Source organism: Eurosta solidaginis, chromosome 2, assembly GCF_040869045.1.
Source record: "Eurosta solidaginis isolate ZX-2024a chromosome 2, ASM4086904v1, whole genome shotgun sequence".
Taxonomy (NCBI): domain Eukaryota; kingdom Metazoa; phylum Arthropoda; class Insecta; order Diptera; family Tephritidae; genus Eurosta; species Eurosta solidaginis.
In genome coordinates this window covers 19,733,421-19,755,898 of record NC_090320.1, presented here as the reverse complement: position 1 = coordinate 19,755,898, position 22,478 = coordinate 19,733,421, and the positions used below count along the sequence as shown (strand labels likewise).

The 22,478-nt window shown below is 39.1% G+C and overlaps 2 protein-coding genes across 30 annotated transcripts in view; one reads left to right on the top strand and one right to left on the bottom strand.

Annotated features, from left to right (window-relative positions):
* Lar (tyrosine-protein phosphatase Lar) overlaps positions 1-22,478 on the bottom strand; it is a 1,659,242-nt gene that overhangs the window by 1,113,003 nt on the left and 523,761 nt on the right. Inside the window, exon 1 of one of the 29 annotated variants that reach the window (XM_067764596.1) lies at positions 19,390-19,494. The exons of the other annotated variants lie outside the window; for them this stretch is intronic. The gene's annotated coding sequence lies outside the window, so the exon portion shown is untranslated. Of the gene's footprint in view, positions 1-19,389; positions 19,495-22,478 lie in introns of those variants that run through there. 29 annotated transcript variants of the gene reach the window in all.
* Positions 17,822-19,419, top strand: LOC137239373 (uncharacterized). Its single transcript, XM_067764616.1, has 2 exons — positions 17,822-17,956; positions 18,025-19,419. Exons 1-2 carry the CDS (start codon positions 17,934-17,936, stop codon positions 18,872-18,874), a joined length of 873 nt encoding a protein of 290 aa, XP_067620717.1. The 5' UTR covers positions 17,822-17,933; the 3' UTR covers positions 18,875-19,419.

Sequence of the window (22,478 nt, the reverse complement as noted above, 5' to 3'; positions counted from 1 at the left end):
ATTTTAATTTACAATCTATTACGATACCAAGGTATTTAATAGAATCTACGTTTTCAATTTCTGAATTATTTATTTTGAGAGTACCAATATCGGAAACATTCTTTCTAGTTATTAACATGTATTTAGTTTTTTCGATATTAAGTTTAAGTTTGTTAGCGCACAACCAAATATAAAGGGCATTTAAGTCACTTTGTAATTTATTTCTTAAATCATTTTCATTTCTACCACTTATCCAAATTAGTGCATCGTCAGCAAACAATTTTATTGAACTATATTTCAAAATTGAATTAATATCATTAATGTAAATGTTGAATAAAATTGGAGCGAGGACAGAGCCTTGTGGAAGCCCAACCCTAACATCCAATTCATCTGACAACGATGAGCCAATGATTGTTCTTTGTTTACGGTTGCTTAAAAAACTTTTAAACTAGTCTAGTTCTAAACCTTGAATGCCTATGTCTGATAATTTTTCCACTAGTATTTTTATATCTATGGTTTCAAAAGCTCTTTTAAGATCAACAAAAACTGCTAAAATCGACATTTTATTACTAAGATCATCTTTCCATTCAGCTAAAACCATATTTAATGCTGTTTCACAGGAATGATTTTTTCTTAAGCCTGATTGTTGATGTATAAGTATCTTATTTTTTTCTAAGTACTGAACCAATTGGTTCTTTACCACCAGTTCTAAAATTTTTTCATCACTGGGCAATGAATTTATGGGCCGTAACTCCTCTGCTTTAATAGTATTTTTAACTTTCTCTATGGGAACAATTGTTGAAGTTTTCCACATACTAGGCACTATGCCACTACTTAAACTTTCATTTACTATTTGAGAATAGAAGAAGCCTAAATAGGGGGTTGCATCTTTCACCACACCATCTGATAACAATTTTTTTCCACCTCTCACAGCTTTGACCTTACTGACAAGTTCAGCGATGTCATCTGATCCAACTTTGATAAATTTAAAAACGCAGTTTCTTTGATTAGTTATATATACTTCTCTATCAAATGCCTCTATATTATTACAAATATCAGTAATACTATCAACAAAATATTTATTTAAGTTGACAGCAATTTCTGATTCGCCATTGTATATTTGACCGTTTATTACAATCTTCTTTATTGATGTATCTTCTTTTGCCATACTTATGGCCTGTTTTAGATATTTCCACATCATTTTGCTATCATGACAATTTTTATTTATATTATATTCCATATACTTAACTTTTTTAATTTTTACCAACTGTTTGTATTTATTTTTTATATACCGGTATTCGTCCCAGTTTCCTGAGATTTGAGCCAGTTTGAAAAGTTCAAATTTGAATTTGTTCATATTGGCTAGCTCGTTGTCATACCATTTATTATGTATTTTTAAATGCACTACTTTTTCTCTGGTAAGATTTTGCATGATATTTAAAATGCTATTATTAATCAGCAAAACCTTACTCTCTAAATCAATATGATCAAAATTACTGAAATCACACAGACGCAGTTGGTTAAGAAGTGATTCATTATTATAATACTCCCATGAGGTTATTTTTCTAATAATTCTCATTTTTAATTGTGGACTACTTTTAATTTTAAATTGGATTGTTTCATGATCAGTTATTTGATGTTCATCTAACCTTTCGCAAACAATATCATTATTATCCGAAAATAGTAAATCGATTTTTGTTCTAGATATATCCGTTATACGAGTATTGAAATCAATTTTTTGACACATAGAGTATGATTTAAACAGATCAATTAGTTGTGTACTATATGTGGATGTATTATTTAAATTAATATTAAAATCTCCTACAAGAATATTGTTTCCGGAATTTTCACAAGTAATACCTAAGACATTACGTAAATAGTTTATAAAATCTGAATCGCTTGAGCTGGGTGAGTGATAAATCACACCCACTTGAATTTTTGGGTTAAAGTGCTTCAATTGGATAAAAATATATCACAAGTTTTTATCGATTTCTTTATTATGTTTAACGCAGTATTCAACTGAATCATGTACATAAACAAGAACGCCACCAGTATGCCTACTATGGGAGTCACAACGTACTAATTTGTAGGATTCTATTTTCAACTCTTGATTTGTTACGACATTTGTGGTACATGTTTCAGCGCAAAATACTATCGCTGGATTTTTAATCTCGATCAGTCTTTCTAATTCATTTTTATTACTTACAATACTGTTTATATTAAGATAAAAGGGGGACTCATGATAGCATATAAACTTATAAGGTGTAAAATTATATCCATTTACACACGCGGTTATATGAACGCACCTAGTAATACTCTTGATAAACTTGATTGTTTTTCAGCTGTATTATTTCCAAAAAAATTTTTTTGATTGTTATACAAATTAAAAAATACCAAGATTAAGTGAAAAATCAAAACTAAAACGCCTTTACTTGCTGATGTTGGAGATTTTTGATGAAAATGCCGTCTGTAATGTCTGCAAGGTTGCATTCCTTTGAGTTTACCGCGTTTACACAATGAAATGTGCGCGTAAATTTATACAAATTGTGTAAATGATTTTTCATACAAAATTTGACAGCTCCTGCGTAAACTAGATAAATTTATACGTTTACACACTTTATAAGGCATTTATACGGTTACATGAGTCCCCCTAAAGACAAATTAGATTATTTAATTGCTACTTTCTAGTTTTGGATTTGCTTTGAATATATCTTTTATATGCTGGGCATTCCTTACTAAACGCAGCATGGTGTACATCAGTCTCTATCAATTTTTTCTGGACTAGCTCACAACAGTTTACACAATTATATACATTTGATACACAATCTCTGAAATCGTGATTGCCTCCACATCTACTACATGCTTTTTTATTGATACATTCAACCGCCTTGTGATTAAATCCCAAACATTTAAAGCATCTAAATACTCTTTCATAATCAGTAATTATGCAAGAGTCCCATTCTACATTAATTCTCTTTTGATTAATAATATTTTCGTATGTTTCTATATCTGTTTCAACAAGAGCATTGAAGCATTCTTCTCTTCGACTGAAATTTTCAAAAACCTTTACAACTTTGAATTGTTTACCCTCACATATTCTATTTTGTTTTGTAATACATTCTACCAATCGCTCACTGCTAAGCCTCTCAGTTAAACCTATAACTTTAAATATTTGTTTAATCTCTCTTTTGTCTTTTGTTTTTTCCATATCGTATTCATTCCCAATTTGTTCCGCTATCTTTTTCTGCAATAGTTCGCATGATTCCTTATTCTTGCATTGCACTACTATCCCACCGTTGTTGATCTCTTTTACTGCTGTGACATGGTTGGTTCGATGACTGTTTTAAGCGCTACTTTGGTGTGTTTATTTTTCTTTGCTTTGTCTTTCGGTTTAATAACAATCCTATTTTCACTTTGTGAGGCTGCTTGTTCATATGTAATTTTTTTGTTTACATTTGTGTTGTTGTTTAGGCTGGTACCCGCCAAAACTTCATTTAATTTTTCGCTATTATTTTCTATTGTTTGTGATAACTCAGACAGAATATCTTTTCTCATTTTATTAATTTTAATTTCTATATTATGTTCAAGCAGTGAATTGAAATCAGTCATCAGACTAACTTTCAGCTGCTGTATTTTGTGACATAATGCTTCTTCAATTATATCCTTCATTTCTGTCTTTCCTAGTCTCTTTTGATCACAACTTTGTATCAAATGTTTTATTTCAATAAATTTGGTATTAGTATCACATACCGAGCATTGATTGCAAAACCACTTTAAATTAGCATTTTCAGTCAATAGTTTAATTTCTGTTCTTTTCATGTTGCTGCATTTTATGCAGAAAAAAAATCCACATCCACCCGAACATGAAATCGCATCGTCTATTTGCACTAGTTTTACCAAGCATTCTTTGCATTCAGACGGCGGCATTTTGCCTAATCCGCCACCACTTTTTCATAAAAATTTGTTGACAAAGTCACTGTTTTCACAAATTCCAATTTGCATTTTATATTTTTTGCTCATCAGCGAGTTTATTTAACAATACAGATTAAAAATTAAAAGCCCAATTGCGCAAGAAAATAAAAAATGACACGGGTCAAATAAAACACGTCCGTCTTCATTCACCTCTTCTCTCATTACTCTCAGTTGCGAAATTACCCTGACGGGCTCCCGGACGGATCTCAAAAACCATCCAGGAAGGGTTCCCAAATTATCCCTACATAGTCCAGAAAAAGCTCCGAAAAAGTTCCGAAATGACCCCGAGGGATCCACAACGGATAGCGAAAACCATAAAGAAATGATTCCGAAATAGGCCGAAAATGACCCCGATGGAATCCCGCACGGATCCAAATGTGATCCCGGAAGGGTTTCAAAACTATCCTGAAAAAGTAACAAAAAAAATGTCAACATGAATCTTACGGCATCCTGGACGGATCCAGAAATGATCCCGAAATGACCCTGATGGATCCGGCAAACGATCAAGAATTGATGCCGGAAGGGTCCTCAAATTATCCCGAAATAATACAGATAGAGTCATGGAATGACCCCTAAATGGTCCCCAAGTGATCCCGAAATAGTCCCGAAAAAGTCCCGAAATTACCCTGATGGGTTCCCGTACAGATCCCGAAATCCATCCAGAAGTGATGCCGGAAGGGTCCAAAAATGATCCCGTATTGTCCCCGAAAAAGTCCCTGAATGACCCCGACGGGATCCCGGACGGATCTCCAAAACTATCTAGAAATGATGAAGGAAGGTACACAAAATGATTCCGAAAAAGTCGTGAAATAACCCCGACGGAATTCCGGACGGATCCCGAAAACCATCCAGAAATGATCCCGAAATAGTCCCGAAGAAGTCCCGAAATGTCCTTGACGGGATCTCAAACGGCCCCCTAACTGACCCCGCCGGGATCCCGGACAGATCCCGAAATCCATCCAGGAATCATTTTGGCCCAAAATGATTCCGAAATAGTTTCGGAAAAGTCCACAAATTACCCTGACGGGATCCCGGACGAATCCTGACAACCATGCTTAAATGATCCCGAAAAAGTCCCGAAATGAGCCCGACGGGATCTCGGACGGATCCCCAAAACTATCTAGAAATGATGAAGAAAGGTACCCAAAATGATTCCGAAAAAGTCTTGAAATAACCCCGACCGGATTCCGGACGGATCCCGAAAACCATCCAGAATTGATGCCGAAGGTACACCAAATGATCCCGACGGGATCGTTTACGGATCCCGGAAACCATGCAGAAATGATGCCGAAAGGGACCCAAGTGATCCCGAAAGAGTCCTGAAATGACCCTGACGGGATCCCGTACGGATCCCGAAAACCATCCAGAAATGATGTCGGTAGGTACCCCAAATGATCCCGAAATAGTTCCGAAATGACCCCGTCGGGATCCCGGAAACTATTCAGAACTGATGCGGGAAAGGTCCTCAAATGATCCCGTATTAGTCGAGAAAGTCCCGAAATGACCCCGACGGGGTCCCTTACGGATCCCGAAAACCATCCAGAAATGATGCCGAAAGGTACACCAAATGATCCCGAAATAGTCCCGAAATGAACCCGACGGGATCCCGGACTGATCCCGAAAATTATCCAGAAATGAAAGCGAAAGGGTCCCCAAATGATCCCGTATTAGTGGCGAAAAAGTCTCGAAATGAACCCGACGGGATCCCGGACTGGTACAGAAAACCATCTAGAAATGATGCCGGAAAGGTCCTCAAATGATCCCGAAAAAGTCCTGAAATGAATACGACGGGATCCCGGCCGAATCCCGAAAACCATCCAGAAATGATGCCGGAAGGGAACCCAAGTGATACCGAAAAAGTCTCGAAATGACCCCGACGGGATCCCTAACGAATCCCGAAAACCATCCAGAAATGATGCCGGAATGGAACCCAAATGATACCGAAAAAGTCTCGAAATGACCCCGACGGGATCCCTAACGGATACCGAAAACCATCCAGAAATGATGCCGGAAAAGTCCTATATGATCACCTAATAGTCCCGAAATGACTCTGACTGGATCCCGGACGGATCCCGAAAACCATCCAGAAATGATGCCGAAAAGTCCCCAAATCATCGACGTATTAGTCGAGAAAAAGTCCCGAAATGACCCCGACGGGATCCCGGACGGATCCCAAAAACCGTCTAGAAATGATGCCGGAAAGGTCCTCAAATGATCCCGTATTGGTCGAGAAAAAGTCCCGGAATGTCCCCGACGGGATCCCGGACTGATCCCGAAAGCTATCCAGAAATGATGCCTGAAAGTTCCTCAAATGATCTCTTAATAGTCCCGAAATGACCCTGAAGGGATCCCCGACGGATCCCGGAAACTATCCAGGAATTATGCCGGAAAGGTTCCCAAATGATCCCCAAATAGTGCCGAAATGACCATGACGAGATCCCTGACGGATCCCGAAAATCATCCAGAAATGATGGCGAAAGGGCCCCCAAATGATCCCGTATTAGTGGCGAAAAAGTCCTGAAATGACCCCGACTGGATCCCGGACGAATTTCGAAAACCATCCAGAAATGATGCCGAAAGGGAACCCATATGATCCCGAAAAACTCCCGAAATAAACCCGACGGGATCCCGAACGTATACCGAAAACAATCCAGAAATGATGCCGGAAAGGTCCTCAAATGATCCCTTAATAATCCCGAAATGACCCTGAAGTGATCCCCCACGGATCCCGGAAACTATCCAGAAATGATGCCGGAAAGGTTCCGAAATGATCCCCAAATAGTGCCGAAATGACCATGACGGGATCCCGGACCGATCCCGAAAACCATCCAGAAATTATGGCGAAACGGCCCCCAAACGATCCCGTATTAGTGGCGAAAAAGTCCTGAAATGACCCCGACGGGATCCCGGACGAATCTCGAAAACCATCCAGAAATGATGCCGGAAGGGAACCCAAATTATCCCGAAAAAGTCCCGAAATGACGCCGACGGGATCCCGGACGGATCCCGAAAACCATCCAGAAATGATGCCGGAAGGGTTCCCAAATGATTCCGTATTAGTCCAGAAAAAGTCCCGAAATGACCCCGACGGGATCCCGGACGGATCCCGAAAACCATCCAGAAATTATGCCGGAAGAGCCCCCAAATGATCCCGTATTAGTCCAGAAAAAGTCCCGAAATGACCCCGACGGGATCCCGGACGGATCCCGAAAACCATCCAGAAATTATGCCGGAAGAGCCCCCAAATGATCCCGTATTAGTCGAGAAAAAGTCCCGAAATGACCCCGACGGGATCCCGGACGAATCTCGAAAACCATCCAGAAATGATACCGGAAGGGAACCCAAATTATCACGAAAAAGTCCCGAAATGACGCCGACGGGATCCCGGACGGATCCCGAAAACCATCCAGAAATGATGCCGAAATGGTCCCCAAATGATCCCGCATTAGTCGAGAAGAAGTCCTGAAATGACCCCGACCGGATCCCGGACTGATCCAGAAAACCATCTAGAAATGATGCCGGAAGGTACCCTAAATGATCCCGAAAAAGTCCTGAAATGACCCAGACGGGATCCCGGACGAATCCCGAAAACCATCCAGAAATGATGCCGGTGGGTACCCCAAATGATCCCGAAATAGTCCCGAAATGACCCCGACCGGATCCCGGACTGATCCAGAAAACCATCTAGAAATGATGCCGGAAGGTACCCTAAATGATCCCGAAAAAGTCCTGAAATGACCCAGACGGGATCCCGGACGGATCCCGAAAACCATCCAGAAATTATTCCGGAAGAGCCCCCAAATGATACCGTATTAGTCGAGAAAAAGTCCCGAAATTACCCCGACGGGATCCCGGACGAATCCCAAAAACCATCCAGAAATGATGCCGGTAGATATCCCAAATGATCCCGAAATGTCCTCGCCGGCATCCCGGACGGATCCCGAAAATTATCCAGAAATGATGCCGGAAAGGTCCCCAAATGATCCCCTAATAGTCCCGCAATTACCCTGATAGGATCCCGGACGGATCCCGAAAACCATCCGGAAATGATGCCGAAACGGTTCCCAAATGATCCCGTATTAGTCGCGAAAAAGTCCCGAAATTACCCCGACGGGATCCCTGACGGATCCCGAAAACCATCCAGAAATGATGCCGGAAGAGCCCCCAAATGATCCCGAAAAGGTCCCCAAATGACCCCGTCCGGATCCCGGACGGATCCCGAAAACTATCCAGAAATGATGCCGGAAGGGTCCCCAAATGATCCCGTATTAGTCGAGAAAAAGTCCCGGAATGACCTCGACGGGATCCCGGACGGATCCCGAAAACCATCCAGAAATTATGCCGGAAGAGCCCCCAAATGATCCCGAAAAAGTCCCCAAATGACCCCGACATACTCCAGAGAAAGTTCCGAAATTGCTCCGAGGGGATCCACGACGGATCGCGAAAACCATACAGAAATGATTCCGGAAGGATCCCAAAATGATCCCGAAATAGTCCGGAAATGACCCAGATGGGATCCAGCACAGATGCAGAAATGATCCCGGAAGGGTCCAAAAACTATCCCGGAAAAGTAACAAAAAATTCCGAAATTGCTCCTACGGCATCCCGGACGGATCCAGAAATGGTCTCGGAAGGGTCCTCAAATGATCCCAAAATGGTCCCGAAATGACCCGGCAAACCATCAATAAATTATGCCGGAAGGGTCCCCAAATGATCCCGAAATAATACAGAAAAAGTCACGAAACGACCCCTAGAGGATCCCCAAATGATCCCGTATTAGTCCCGAAAAGGTCCCGAAATAACCCCAACGGGATCCCGAACAAATCCCGAAAACCATCCAGAAATGATGCCGGAAGGGATCCCAAATGATTCCGAAAAAGTCCCGCAATGATTCCGACGGGATCCCGAACGGATACCGAAAATCATCCAGAAGTGATGCCGGAAAGGTCCTCAAATGATCACCTAATAGTCCCGAAATGACCCTTAAGGGATCCTAGACGGATCCCGTAAACCATCCAGAAATGATTCCGATATAGTCCCGAAGAAGTCCGGAAATGACCCTAACGGGATCTCGAACGCATCCCTAAATTACCCTGACGGGATCCCGGACAGATCCCGAAATCCATCCAGAAATGATATTGGGAGGGACCCCAAATGATCACCTAATAGTCCCAAAATGACCCTGACGGCATCGCGGACTGATCCCGTAATCCATCCAGAAATGATCTTGGGAAGGTCCCAAAATGATCCCGAAATAGTCTCGGAAAAGTCCTGAAATTACCCTGACGGGTTCCCGGACGAATCCTGAAAACCATCCTTAAATGATCCCGAAAAAGTCCCGAAATGACCCTGACGGGACCCCGAAAGGATCCCGAAAACTATCCAGAAATGATGCCGGAAAGGTCCTCAAATGATCTCCTAATAGTTCCGAAAAGACCCTGACGGGATCCCGAACGGATCCCGACAACTATCTAGAAATGATGCCGAAAGGGCCCGCAAATGATCCCGTATTAGTCGAGAAAAAGTCCCGAAATGACCGGACGAATCCCAAAAACCATCCAGAAATGATGCCGGAAGGGACCCCAAATGATCCCGAAAAAGTCCCGCAATTATTCCGACAGGATCCTGAACGGATACCGAAAACCATGCAGAAGTGATGCCGGAAAGGTCCTCAAATGATCACCTAATAGTCCCAAAATGACCCTGACAGCATCCCGGACAGATCCCGAAATCCATCCAGAAATGATCTTGGGAAGGTCACAAAATGATCCCGAAATAGTCTCGGAAAAGTCCAGAAATTACCCTGACGGGTTCCCGGACGAATCCTGAAAGGCATCCTTAAATGATCCCGAAAAAGTCCAGAAGTGACCCTGACGGGATCCCGAAAGGATTCCGAAAACTATCCAGAAATGATGCCGGAAAGGTCTTCAAATAATCCCCTAATAGTCCCGAAATGACCGTGACGGAATCCCCAACGGATCCCGATAACTATGCAGAAATGATGACGAAAGGGTCCGCAAATGATCCCGTATTAGTCGAGAAAAAGTCCCTAAATAACCCCGACGGGATCCCGGACGAATCCCAAAAACCATCCAGAAATGATGCCGGTAGGTATCCCAAATGATCCCGAAATAGTCCCGAAATGACCTCGTCGGCATCCCGGACGGATCCCGAAAATTATCCAGAAATGATGCCGGAAAGGTCCCCAAATGATCCCCTAATAATCCCGAAATTACCCTGATGGGATCCCGGACGGATCCCGAAAACCATCCAGAAATGATGCCGAAAGGGTTCCCAAATGATCTCCCATTAGTCGCGAAAAAGTCCCGAAATGACCCCGACGGGATCCCGTACGGATTCCGAAAACCAGCCAGAAATGATGCCGAAAGGGTTCCCAAATGTTCCCGTATTAGTCGCGAAAAAGTCCCGAAATGACCCCGACGGGATCCCGGACGGATGCTGAAAACCATCCAGAAATGATGCCGGAAAGGTCCCCAAATGATCCCCTAATAGTCCCGAAATTACCCTGATGGGATCCCGGACGGATCCCGAAAACCATCCAGAAGTGATGCCGGAAGAGTCCCCAAATGATCCCGAAAAAGCCCCCAAATGACCCCGACGAGATCCCGGACGGATCCCGAAAACCATCCAGAAATGATGCCGGAAGAGCCCCCAAATGATCAAAAAGAAGTCCCAAATTACCCTGACGAGATCCCGGACGGATCGCGAAAACCATCCAGAAATGATACGAAAAGGGTCCCCAAATGATCCCGTATTAGTCGCGAAAAAGTCCCGAAATGACCCCGACGGGATGCCGGACGAATCCCGAAGACCATCCAGAAATGATGCCTAAAGGGACTCAAAATAACCCCGAAAAAGTCCCGTAATGATCCCGGAAACCATCAAGAATTTATTTCTCGAAGGTACGCAAATGATCCCGAAAGAACCCGGGCGGGATCCCGGACGGATCCCGAAAATCATCCAGAAATGATGCCGGAAGGGTCCCCAAATGATGGCGAAATAGTCCCGAAATGATTCCGGAATTGTCCCGAAAATGTCTCAAAATAACCCCGACGGGATCCCGGACCGATCCCGAAAACCATCCAGAAATGATCCTGGAAGGGCCTCGATATGACCCTTACGGGATTACAAATAAGGTGAAACTAATTATAAAACCATGTTAATAAGGCAGCAGGCGCATTGGAGCGAATGAAAAGTTACATAGAAACATACTGGCAAAGCTAATAAAAGCGTGCTAATAAAAACAATTGAAGGAGGGCGGAGGACTACTGATCGTTCCTCCAAAATTGTCTAGATCTCGATCTGTATGTGCCAGATACCAAAAACTATTGATTTAGGAGAAAATTTATATTGAGTTATAACAGAGGGGGTGATAAAGGGGAGCGGGGGGGGGGGGGGGGGGGGCGGCGGAGTGTTTCACTGCTTACTCTATAAGCCCTCGACTTATTTGACCCCTTGAGTCTGTGATATTGGTGAAGGCCAGTATACGTAAAGTTATAATGTGTAAAAATTATTAAAAAGTAATTGCTCGAAGGGCTCGTGGGACCCCCACCCCTCTTTCCATGTTCGAAAAAAATTTCGCTAGTAGACTACTGCTGTGTCCCAAATTTCATCACAATCCGTGGAGCCATTCTGGCGTGATTCAGTCGCAAAGACGAAAAAATATAATAATTAAATTATAACTGTTCCTAGGGGGCGGGGACCACGCCCCTTTTGAAAAATATATAGCTAGTAGATCCTTCTAGACTATTGGCTATATGTCTGCAAAATTTCATCCAAATCGGTCCAGCCGTTCTTGCGTTATTGAGTCACAAAGACAAACGTCTGGACAAACATCCAAACATCTAAACATCCAAACATCCAAACTTTGCCATTTATAATAGGGGGACTCATGTAACCGTATAAATGCCTTATAAAGTGTGTAAACGTATAAATTTATCTAGTTTACGCAGGAGCTGTCAAATTTTGTATAAAAAATCATTTACACAATTTGTATAAATTTACGCGCACATTTCATTGTGTAAACGCGGTAAACTCAAAGGAATGCAACCTTGCAGACATTACAGACGGCATTTTCATCAAAAATCTCCAACATCAGCAAGTAAAGGCGTTTTAGTTTTGATTTTTCACTTAATCCTGGTATTTTTTAATTTGTATAACAATCAAAAAAATTTTTTTGGAAATAATACAGCTGAAAAACAATCAAGTTTATCAAGAGTATTACTAGGTGCGTTCATATAACCGCGTGTGTAAATGGATATAATTTTACACCTTATAAGTTTATATGCTATCATGAGTCCCCCTAATATATATTAGATTAGATTAGATATATATACATATGAATCCCTATTGCGGGCAATATCTTTCGAACAACACGACGAAAGTAACATACGTGCACGTAATACCTATTGCTATCGCAATGTTATCTTTATTGGTTTTGTAACAAATTTTCTTAGTACATATTACATATTATTATCATTATACTATGCGCATTAGCATTATACCAATTTGATATTTTGTTACACTCAAAAATAAGTTCTACTATAACAACATAATAATTTTTGTAAGTGAAAAAAAAAGCAAATAATAGGTGATTATTGTAACAATGTACTTTAAGGCCAAAATTAATAAGGGGCTAAACTATATAACACTAAAATAGTATGTGTATATAACAAGTATGTATGGATGTAACTTATATACACTCGCAACCAACAACACCAACACCCAACACACCCACCAACCCCTAATGATAGTAACCAAAAGAGAACTTTATATATATTTTTGGTTAACAAAATATAAGCAAATTAATTTGAATACCTTTGTTGTTAGAGAGTATAGTTTATATTAGAAATTTAGCTAATAATCCAATGATTTTTTAAAGAAAAGGTTTAACAACAACATATTAATAATGAATTTTGAATAAATTTGTAATTTTAAATGGGAATGCTGACTTTCTTGTTTATTTAGAAGGCACTTAGGGTTACCAGGTAAGGGGCCACCGAAATTTGGGTGCGTCGGTGGCCATGGATTTTGAGGGTGGGCTAAGCACCGGGCGTCGCAACACCACCCGCGGCGCCCCCTATATATATTCGGCCCTCTTTGGTTATTTTTCTTTTTGCTTTCATTTTAATTTTCAGCTTTTTGTTTTAATTTTCAGCAGTTAGTAACCGGTCGTGTCCGGTTCGATAATTTTTTTTGCGTCAGTTTTTTGAATTTTTAAAGTTTTGAATTTAACGGTCTGTCCGTGGCATCCGGTTCGACCGGATGTCGTTTCATTTTGAAGTTGTAAGCGTTTTGAGTCGGTCTCTGCCCTTCTGTCAGGTTTTTTTTTGATTTTGACAGCTTTCAGTTTTGATAGGCATGATAGGAACTTTTTTCTGTTTATGGCGCAGGAACAGTAAGGTTGGCAAGGACCCGCCCCAGCCGACAATGACTAGCCACTGTGCACCACCACATCATGCCGACCGCCTTCCTTACTGCTTCCATCGTAGATGCGATTCCATAACATAATGTCAAAAAACCCTATCGAAATACAAACTGGCTTGTTTGTTTTTAATGAACTACGTTGTATTTTTCTTGTATTTCGTTAGTTTTTTTAAATATAGTTCACACACTTACACCAGTACTGAAACCTTATTGGCTCCCTCGACAAAAAAGTATAAGAGAAAATACAAGAAAAATACACAGAAAATAAAGTAGTGTCACATAGGAGTTTGATTTGTTTGCACTTATCTCACCATTTTATTTGCAGGAGACTTTCACAGCTACAAAGACTAAGGCGGATTTACACAGACGCTTTGGTTGTGTTGCATTCATTCAGCCCGATTCTAAACGAAAATTCCTTGTTCCTTGTGAGTTTTTTCACTTCTCCCTTTCCTCCTATTCTGAACAATGTTCGAAAAAGCGGAAACTGGTTATGGGAGAAAAGTAGGTATTATGAATGTCAGGGAGAGGGAGATTTCTCTGCCATTTCATAGGAGTTTTTTCACTAGTTAAATTAAAGGGAATGCATCAAAATAGTTAAAGGAAATTGGTTGTTTTAAGTAAAACCACTTATTTGTCCAAATTTGTGCTAAAATATGTATTTACATTCTACCACAATATTCTCACTGTTAATTCAACAACAACAACCACAATATTCATTATTTTAAGTCGAAAAGTATATCATAAGCAAGGGAAGAGCTCTTCGCATATTTGATGCAGCCATCCAGAAATTGCGCAAGGATTTTTTAAGAAGGCTTAAATAGATTTTGGCATATAGCGAAAGGTGAACTCAACTCGACTTGGCCGCCAGAAAATTGCTTTGCAGAATGAATGCATGCAACTCCGGCGGATTTGTGTTATCCCGCCGCCTTCTTCTTCTTATGCTCCTCTGTTGATGTTGCTGTGGCACCAATTCATTACTTATTCCAGTGAATACCACATGAAATGCAATAATGTGCATTGTTTATACCTTATTTCTTAATTTCAAACAAATTCGCAACAATAATTAAACTTTTCAATTTTTTAAACAAAATAAGAAATGCGCAACGAAATTTCAAGTGACAAAACAGCTGACTTCGAAAATTCGAAATTCCTATTCCCCAATTATTCTTCTCCTTAGAAGAAAAGAATTGGAGGAATTTTTCCGCGGGAATAACAAAATCCGCGAGAAAAAAATTCCGCGAGAATATTTAGAATTGGTCTGATTAATTCATCTGTCGGGCGAAGTATCGAAAAATTTACATAATTGCTTTGGTTACGTGCCTACGCTTTGACAACGCCATACGAAAAACAATGAAACGCCGTACGTTATCTTTGCTTTGAAGCGACCAAAGTGTTTATATAATTTTGCCCTTATGTTATTCTGTAAACAGCCTTTGTTTCCATGTTACACGTGTGGCGCTTTATATTTTGACTGTAATTTAAATAAATTTTGCTTTCCGTATGTTTCCGCATTGTTGCAGGCTACAAATCTTCTATTATTCGTATTTCCGCGGAAATATATGCAACTATTTCATCTGTAAATACTACAAAGTTTTATTAAACTATCAAATGCAACTCAGCTTGAAGGCTCCATTACTGATACTTAGCATAGACTTGACTTGGCTTGCGAACTGTCACTTACAGTTCTGTTAAATGAACATTGCATGTTACTGATTACTCAAAACTTAACTTGACTTAGAAGTCTGTTGAATTTTGATTTTCTATGTAAGTTCTAAGTGACGTTTACATTTTGAGATGCCATTTGTTTGTTTCCATTTCATTTTGACATTTTGTCATACAAATTGACATTTATTTAAAAATAAATTTCAACGCTGATTATGATGCCAGATTTTATGCGCCAAGTGGAGTATAATCGTGGCTAAGTTGCCAAGTTTACGCCAAGTCAAGTCAAGTCTATGCTAAGTATCAGTAACGGGGGCTTGAAGTACTCTTACGTACCAAAAATGCAACTCTAGACCTGAGATTTGCATCAGGTGAGCGAGGCTGTCATTGTGAATGATGACTAAGTGTGTTATCCTATCTGCCAACTGCCTGACAGGCTGTTCAATATGCTACTTTTCAGCGGTTTCACAGGCTGTTCAATATGGCGGCGCCTATCTTTAGCGGGTGATAGAAAGAGAGACAGAATGAGACAGCGATAGTCAAATACAAATCAGGTGATCCGATCACTGGAATTTTGACGTCTATGCAGAAGATTTCACACTGACTAAGTCATTCACAATGGAGGCTGTTTGTAGTTTTGACGTTTATCGCTTAGTTGACACACTTGTAAAAGTACACTATGTGCACAACATGATTCAATTACTAGAGGTTTGTTCTTCAATGATGGCACATACCATAGTGTACCTATACCAAGTGTGTTCACTAAGCGATAAACGTCAAAACTACAAACAGCCTCGCTCACCTGATGGAAATCTCAGGTCTAGAGTCGCATTTTTAGTCTCAACGACAACATTTTTGACTACCAATCGTATGGACTTTTTCAATTTTTCAATCATTCGGAGCATTCGCTAATGGTATCCATTTTGAATTCGCTGTCATTCCGAATCCAGCGAGTGCCTGTCAGAATGCTTGACAGATAAGTCAACACACTTGTACTTGTACACTATGGCACATACATTGCAAACTTTACCAAGTAGCGCAACTAGCAGCTGATCGCTCAAAATTTGCACACACACACAAACATCACTATTCCATATTATGGAAATCTTAGGGAAATTGAAGTTACATTTTTAAACAGACATAAAATGTTATAATTTTGGAATAAATAGCATCTAGGACACCTTAATTGCAGTAATTGAAAGAAAATGTTTTCTTATAGTCAAGTATTTATTTATTTTTTCTAAATTTATGTTTAATATTGATGCAATGATTGATCCAATGCAACTCTGGTCTTCCTACTGTTCTTCATTCCACTCCATTCGAGTGCCTATTTTCACGTCCTGCGAGTGCCTTCCACTCTGTTCGCAACATAACCACGAATTAAGCTGCCAAACTATATAGTAAACAATGGGCACATATTTGACACTCCCAAACTGAAAAATCTGGACGGGTTGCTTTTACGAAGTAAGGGAAACGGGGAATAATTCAATCCCCTTCAGTGAAATTGTAGTAGATAAGTATCTTTGGTAGTATATTAGTAGTGATAATAAATTTGTAAATGCCAAAAGTTTTTGGGTAAATAATTCATTTTCTACTAAATATTTCGTGAATTTATAAAGTTATGTTGGTTTGGTCATTCTTTCAGAAATTGTTTTAAGAATGTCGTGCGTTAGAATTTTATTCAAAAATGCGCTATCTCAAAATTTGTTTCAAAAACTCCCTATATGAGCATAACTTCAATACATTTTGCAATAAGAGGGAATTAATGAAAATCATTCTGAGATGAAGCGTTCTTCAATCTAACTCTAATATAGGGCGGTTTTGTGACAAATCCTGAATTGGGAAATTTTTGAAAAATATTTTGATATAGCACGATTTTGAACAGGCAGCCGACATGGTGTGATACGCTACTCAGCAGCCACAATGAACTGACAAAAACAAAAATAAAAGAAAATGGCTTATTGTCTTAAAACTTTATATTCCATGTGTACATTTCGTTATGGCATTTCCATTATTTACTAATGACATTTTTATGTGAATCGATTTCATAGTCGAGGTTTTGACGTTGAACGATGAATTTTGAATTGGTTTACTTTCGAATGTTCATAGGTTTACGAAAGTGCACGATTCCTTGGTGTCCATACTTTTCATATAACCTATGTCCAGGCACACTAATAGATCATGGCGTAGTTAATAAATTCATCATAAAATTTAAATTAAATAAGTACTTATCGGGTATTTGTAAACTGATTGGTTCATATTTCTACTACTAATATTTTTCGAAAATTCGCAAAGAAACAACACAGTTAACGGATGTCAATTCGACTTGGGAGCAAAATGGCTGCAATTGTCAAAAAATGTATCTGTCGAGCAAACCTCTTGTGATTTAATCATGGTGCACAAGCTTGTGCATTGTAAATTTTACCAAGTAGCGCAACTAACAGCTGATCGGTGAAAATTCGCACATTCACACGCACAGTTCTCGACTCAGTTTCAAAAAAAAACTTTAGATTATTTAATTCAAATTTTAAAGTGAGATAATCCTTGCCAATTAATGTATACAGAATATATATGGCGTTTTTGTTGTTATTAAAACAATAGTTTTATTTATATTAAAGGTTTTATCATTTTTTTTTTTAACTTTGAAAAAACTCCGAACACCATTCCTTCATTATATGACATTCGACTGCCTAGTCCACTGCCTTCCACTCTATTCGCAACATAACCTCTACTTAAGCTGCCAAACTATATAGTAAACAATGAGCTTGTGTCTTTAGTGTGTAACATAAAAAAGGGGAATTCCATACAAGAGAATTTGATTCTGCATAGTAACGCCACTGAACTTCTGATTTCACAAAATTCTCGATTTGGAAATGGCTGACGAGACTGACTCAAGGTAAATAAAATTTATTGATACGATGAAAGTCTACTTTATTATGATTCATTGTTTTTTGATTTGTTTAGTATTTCCGAAATAGGCGATCAAGAGTCCTCGCCCGTTGATTGCAGTTTTGTGATTGGGTCAGGAGCAAGCGCCATAACCATTGGAGCACATAAATCTATACTCTCACGCGCTTCTACCATTTTTGAAAGTATGTTCGATTGCAATTACAAAGAAGCAGACGCCAGCACCAACATACCACTGCCTAACGTATCTGATATCACCGACTTCAAAATAGTGTTGGACTATATATATGGAAAAAAAAATTCCCTTAAATACTTAAACTTGAAACGTTTGAAACATATAGCTTACTTGGCAGATTATTATTGGCTGGGGAAACTTCTAACTGAATGCCATGATACAATCGTAATAAAAGCTAAGGAAGAACATGTAAGCTTGCATGATTATGTTCAAATTTATGAATATCAAAGGAAACTTAGACGACAGATAACTTACTTCAAATATATAAATGATACATGTATTTATGAGAGTGCCTTTCCTTATGAATCTAAGGAATTAATAAGTAATACATCTATATACGACTTGGAAGCTTTGCTTTTCTACGATCTACTAAAAAAAATTGATTCTAAATTCAAAGAAATCGAACGGTTTTGTTTGATAGAAAACTACGGCAAAATACACGGACTGAAAATGGATCGTGTTGCATTAAATAAAATTGAAATGGTTGATGATTCACCCAAAGCTCATTCTGAAGATCTAAATTCAGGAAATGCTTTGAAAGAAATGTTTGATTTAATAAATTTTGAGAATATGACTGTCAACGAGTTTAAAATGGGTCCAGATGTTTCTGAATTATGGCTTGTGAGTGCTGACGAAAAATTGCGTATTTTGCTTTCTTGTAAACGGAATTAGTTTTAACTTTGGACGGAGCGGTCTTATTATAAACCGCTGTCATATAACATCAAATTTTATACACGTTGATTCATTTTTTTTTAGTTTTTACATATAAAAAAAAGCGAGAAGTTGGAGTCTCCAGAAATTTAGTCGCCACATTGGAATATTATAAATATGCGCTGTTGTTTTTTTTTTGTTCATTAAAAATACATACTTATGTGTTGCGTTTTCAATGACACTTCACTAAACATATATACATATCCATATGAATAATTTTAAGAGCTTACAATTCCTCGAGTTTGTTCGAACGCAAGCGAAAAGAAATCATTATTTATATATGTACATATGTATAACACTGCAATGCACCGATTGGATTTAATGTTGAAGCTTGCGAGTCTGACGAGATTCGAGTTGATGTTCCCGAGAAATTTCTTCTCGAACCAATTCGAGAAATCGTACGTTAAAAAAGTTGTATACTCCATTAAACATTTTATGGTATCTCTTAACTTTGTATTTGAATGTTTTGTACTCACTGTGAAAAGAATAAAAGTTGCAAACTTAAATTTATGGATAGTAAAGTTCGATTATAGTTGGTAATCAATTGAATTCAACTCTTGGCAATAGCTTCTTTGTCGTTCAATATCTGGATATTCCTAAAAAACCAAATTTTTCATTTGTATATAATAGAAATTGGCTGAAAATGACCAAAAATTTGCTTTAGTGCAAGTCAAATTCGAATTTTTAATCCTTTTCCGCAAGTATAACAGGCGATTTGCCAATGGAATACTACGAGGAACTAGACGGATTGGCTTAGCATTATCAGTGACAAATCGATGTACGACGACTAGAGCTGTAAAAAGATTGAATCAATTGAGTGTGCATTCTCTCAGCATTCTTTTAAAAATTTGTGATTTTTTGGTTGCATATTATATATCTCCATTCCTGAATGGCTTAAAATACTTTAACCCAAAGCTAATTTAATGAATGCAATTTTTAATGAATGTAAACTTGAAATGAATGCATACTTTTTTCCATTCAGTACTAAATACTTTTTCCCCAAGGTTATGTTTTTGTATACTTTCATTGCCATCAGATATGTTAAATCAATTTAGGAGTTGGGTGCAAAAAATGCCTAAAATTGGTCAATAGCAAAATTATCCCCTTCTAATTATTCAAGTAGTTTAATATTTAAGAATTCATGAGCTTAACACCGTTTTATAAATATTGAACATGAACTATTATGTTTGTTTAAGAGCAACTGAAATGAAAGAAGCATTTACTTGTATATTGTGACGGTACCATTTCGAAAACAAACAAACAAGTATTTAATTATAAACCAGGAAAGTCTTAAATCATCTTCATGGTGTCCGAAGGTAAGCCATACAAAGAAAAAGTACTTCATAGCATATTTTGTATACTTCGTAATTGGGTTGCTTTTTTTCATTAATTGTGTGAGATCAAAAAATGTTAGGCTCTTGTGAGTTGATTGGTTTCCTTTTTAGGTAAATCTCGCGGATAACTCGCTTACATAAAACCATAGGGCTCTTGATTATATAAAATATTCAAAAGACATGAAGATGTAGTCGAATTTGACTGAAACTTCGCAAAGACAATCTATTGCTTTCTTGCTATATGTCAAAATGTTACTACTTATTTTGCTATTGTTGTAAAATGGATTTTGTAAATGAACACATTGTGCATTGACCAAGTAAATTGTGGATATTTTGTCTATAATATAACAAAAACAGATACTTCAGTTTAAGTCATTTAAATACATCAGTGATGGTAGCGTGCTCCGCCTACCACACCGTATGCCCTGGGTACACACCCCGGGCAAAGCAACATCAAAATTTTAGAAATAAGATTTTTCAGTTAGAAGAAAATTTTTCTAAGCGGGGTGGCCCCTTGGCAGTGTTTGGCAAGCGCTCCGGGCGTATTTCTGCCATGAAAATCTCAATGAAAACTCATCTGCCTTGCAGATGCCGTTCGGAGTCGGCATAAAACATGTAGGTCCCGTCCGTCTAATTTGTAGGGAAAATCAAGAGGACGACGAAAATTGGAAGAGAAGCTCGGCCTTAGATCTCTTCGGAGGTTATCGCGCCTTACATACATTTTTTTAATTTTAGATTCAACTTCCCCGTTTTCCTTCATCTGTGCCACAAAAAAAAAATGTTCCATTGGTAGAAACTCTTAAGAGGTTATTGACTGGCTCCATCGGACTACAGTTTTTTTACAGCTGATATTTTAACAGTGTTTGACGGAATATAAATATAGGACCCGAGTGGCTGAATTTTTTTGTGATTTTCGTTTACTGAATACCGAAACCATCTCAAGTCACACAAATTGTCACTAATGGAAAATCTCAAACTTAGAGACTTGAGATGAGACTGAATTACATAATTCAGCCTTTACTCCTCCAAATGACAATACTTAGGTTAAAATTATCACATAAATTTTGGTCGCGGTTATAAAGAGTTAAAGGATAGGGGTCAGAGTTGGGGTTTCTCAATGGAGACTTAAAATTAAAATAGTTTTTTTTTTCTGCTACCCAAAATCTGCGAGTACAGGAATCTACTAAGGATCTACAAGCGTGAAATTACCAGGGCGTAGAGAAACTCATGGAAAAGTTTCTGTATGGACATAGAGTGCTCCAGCGAAACAGCACGGTTGAAAGAGGTCCTAGCACAGGGAAACATAGTCCAGGGACTAATAAAGAAAGAGAACGGGGAATGGTCACGTAGTAGTGAGGAATCCCTTGAGGTGCTTCTCGATACAAATTTCCCATCGGGAGACGGTTTAGAAGAGCCAGCAGACATCACTCACACTTCGATCACGGAGCTAGTAGTGCCGGGCTTGGTGACCGATACCAAGATCGAGTGGGCAGTGAAGACGTTTTCTAAGTTTAAAGCGCCGGGCCCAGATGGTATATTCTCGGCCATGCTACAAGCCTCAAGTAGGGCGGTCGAGGAATGGCTTAAAATAATATTCGATGGGTGCATAAGACTGAATCATGTACCGACTTTGGAAAACTGCTCGTGTAGCTTTTATACCAAAGGCGGGGAAGATCGGTCACGTGTATCCCAAAGACTAGACCCATTAACTTAACATCATTTCTGCTCAAAACCTTTGAGAGGCTGATAGATGTGTACATAAAGTCCAACGTGGATGAAAAGCTGCTCTCCACAACACAGCATGCATACACCAAAGGCAAGTCTGTAGACACCGCATTGCATAGGGTGGTAATAAGCATTGTGAAATCCCTGGAATATAAGGAGTATGCTCTAGGAGTATTCTTGGACATTGCCGGGGCTTTCAATATTGTTGCAAAATGTGCGATTATGGATGGTCTTAATTACATTAAAGTACATCCTGCTTTTATCAGATGGATCGGCTGCATGTTAAATTGCAGAAAGATTACATCACAGTGGGGATTGTACGAGGCCACGAAATAAGTCTCTAGAATTTGTTTGTACGATATGGGTATCAAACGAAAGGGGATAATGAGTATTTTAAAAGGGAGTGGGCGTTAGTTCTATAGGTGGAGGTCTTTTCGAGATATCGCCATAAAGGTGGACCAGGGGTGACTCTAGAATGTGTTTGTACGATATGGGTATCAAATTAA